The following is an 809-nucleotide window of genomic DNA, read 5'->3' as shown; positions in this document are numbered from 1 at the left end:
CAAGCTCTGAACACCTTCTTCGACCGCATGTCTACAAGCTTACAGTACCTGCATTGCTGCGGTACTCATTTTGTCACGGGGTTTACCGTCCGCCTCAAGAGTTTAAAGTATCTAGCCCTACACAGAGTCGTCCTCTCTGGTGCACAATTCCCTTTCCAATACACGAATCTAGAGACATTTTGTCTAGAGCCGGACGAGATTTACACTTTGAGCAGCAATTCTGACATGGCTTTAAATCACGCCACGATTGCTGCCTTGGATCAGGTCCGAGGTTTGAAGAATCTCTTTCTGCGATCAACCATGGCTTGGCCCCCAACCAGATCGGTAGTCGACGCCATCAGATCGTCCAGGATCCACTTCCTCATGTTAGACGGGAGTGTCATTCTGGACCCTTTCGACCAGCATAGTAATGGTGGCTACAGCAATCTCCGTGCACTCGCCCAAGTCGGTGGCTACATCAAGGTAAGCCACTGGTCATTTACGCATTGACATGACACTGACATGCCTTCTTCCAGCATGTTCGGCCAGTGGTACGCAGTATCAGCTACAACCACGAGTACGAGAGTCGTAAAGCCGCCTTCGATTATGCTCATTTGCCCACGCTGTGTGTTCAAATCTACAACGATCTGATATCACATGGCAGTAGCATGAAATATTAGGATCGTCCACTCGATATAGTGGGAGATGAACTATCACCACACGATGTAGTCGTGTCTCAGATCTTAAAGACGTTAAATCACGATACTTAAAACTCTTCTTCTACCCAATGGTTACTGCACGATGCCGTCCAAGACAGTCCTTTTACGTTA

General features: G+C 47.8%; 1 protein-coding gene across 1 annotated transcript; it reads left to right on the top strand.

Annotated features, from left to right (window-relative positions):
- Window positions 1-27: 27 nt before the first annotated feature.
- Window positions 28-659, top strand: LTR64_008856 (uncharacterized protein; the record flags this gene model as incomplete). The annotated part of the gene is made up of 2 exons (XM_064903127.1): window positions 28-462; window positions 516-659. 2 exons carry the CDS (start codon window positions 28-30, stop codon window positions 657-659), a joined length of 579 nt encoding a protein of 192 aa, XP_064750460.1.
- Between the last annotated feature and the right edge of the window lie 150 nt (window positions 660-809).

The sequence above is a fragment of the Lithohypha guttulata genome (assembly GCF_036872675.1).
Source record: "Lithohypha guttulata strain CCFEE 5908 chromosome Unknown scaffold_88, whole genome shotgun sequence".
NCBI classification, from domain to species: domain Eukaryota; kingdom Fungi; phylum Ascomycota; class Eurotiomycetes; order Chaetothyriales; family Trichomeriaceae; genus Lithohypha; species Lithohypha guttulata.
This window is presented reverse-complemented; position numbering and strand designations above follow the sequence as displayed.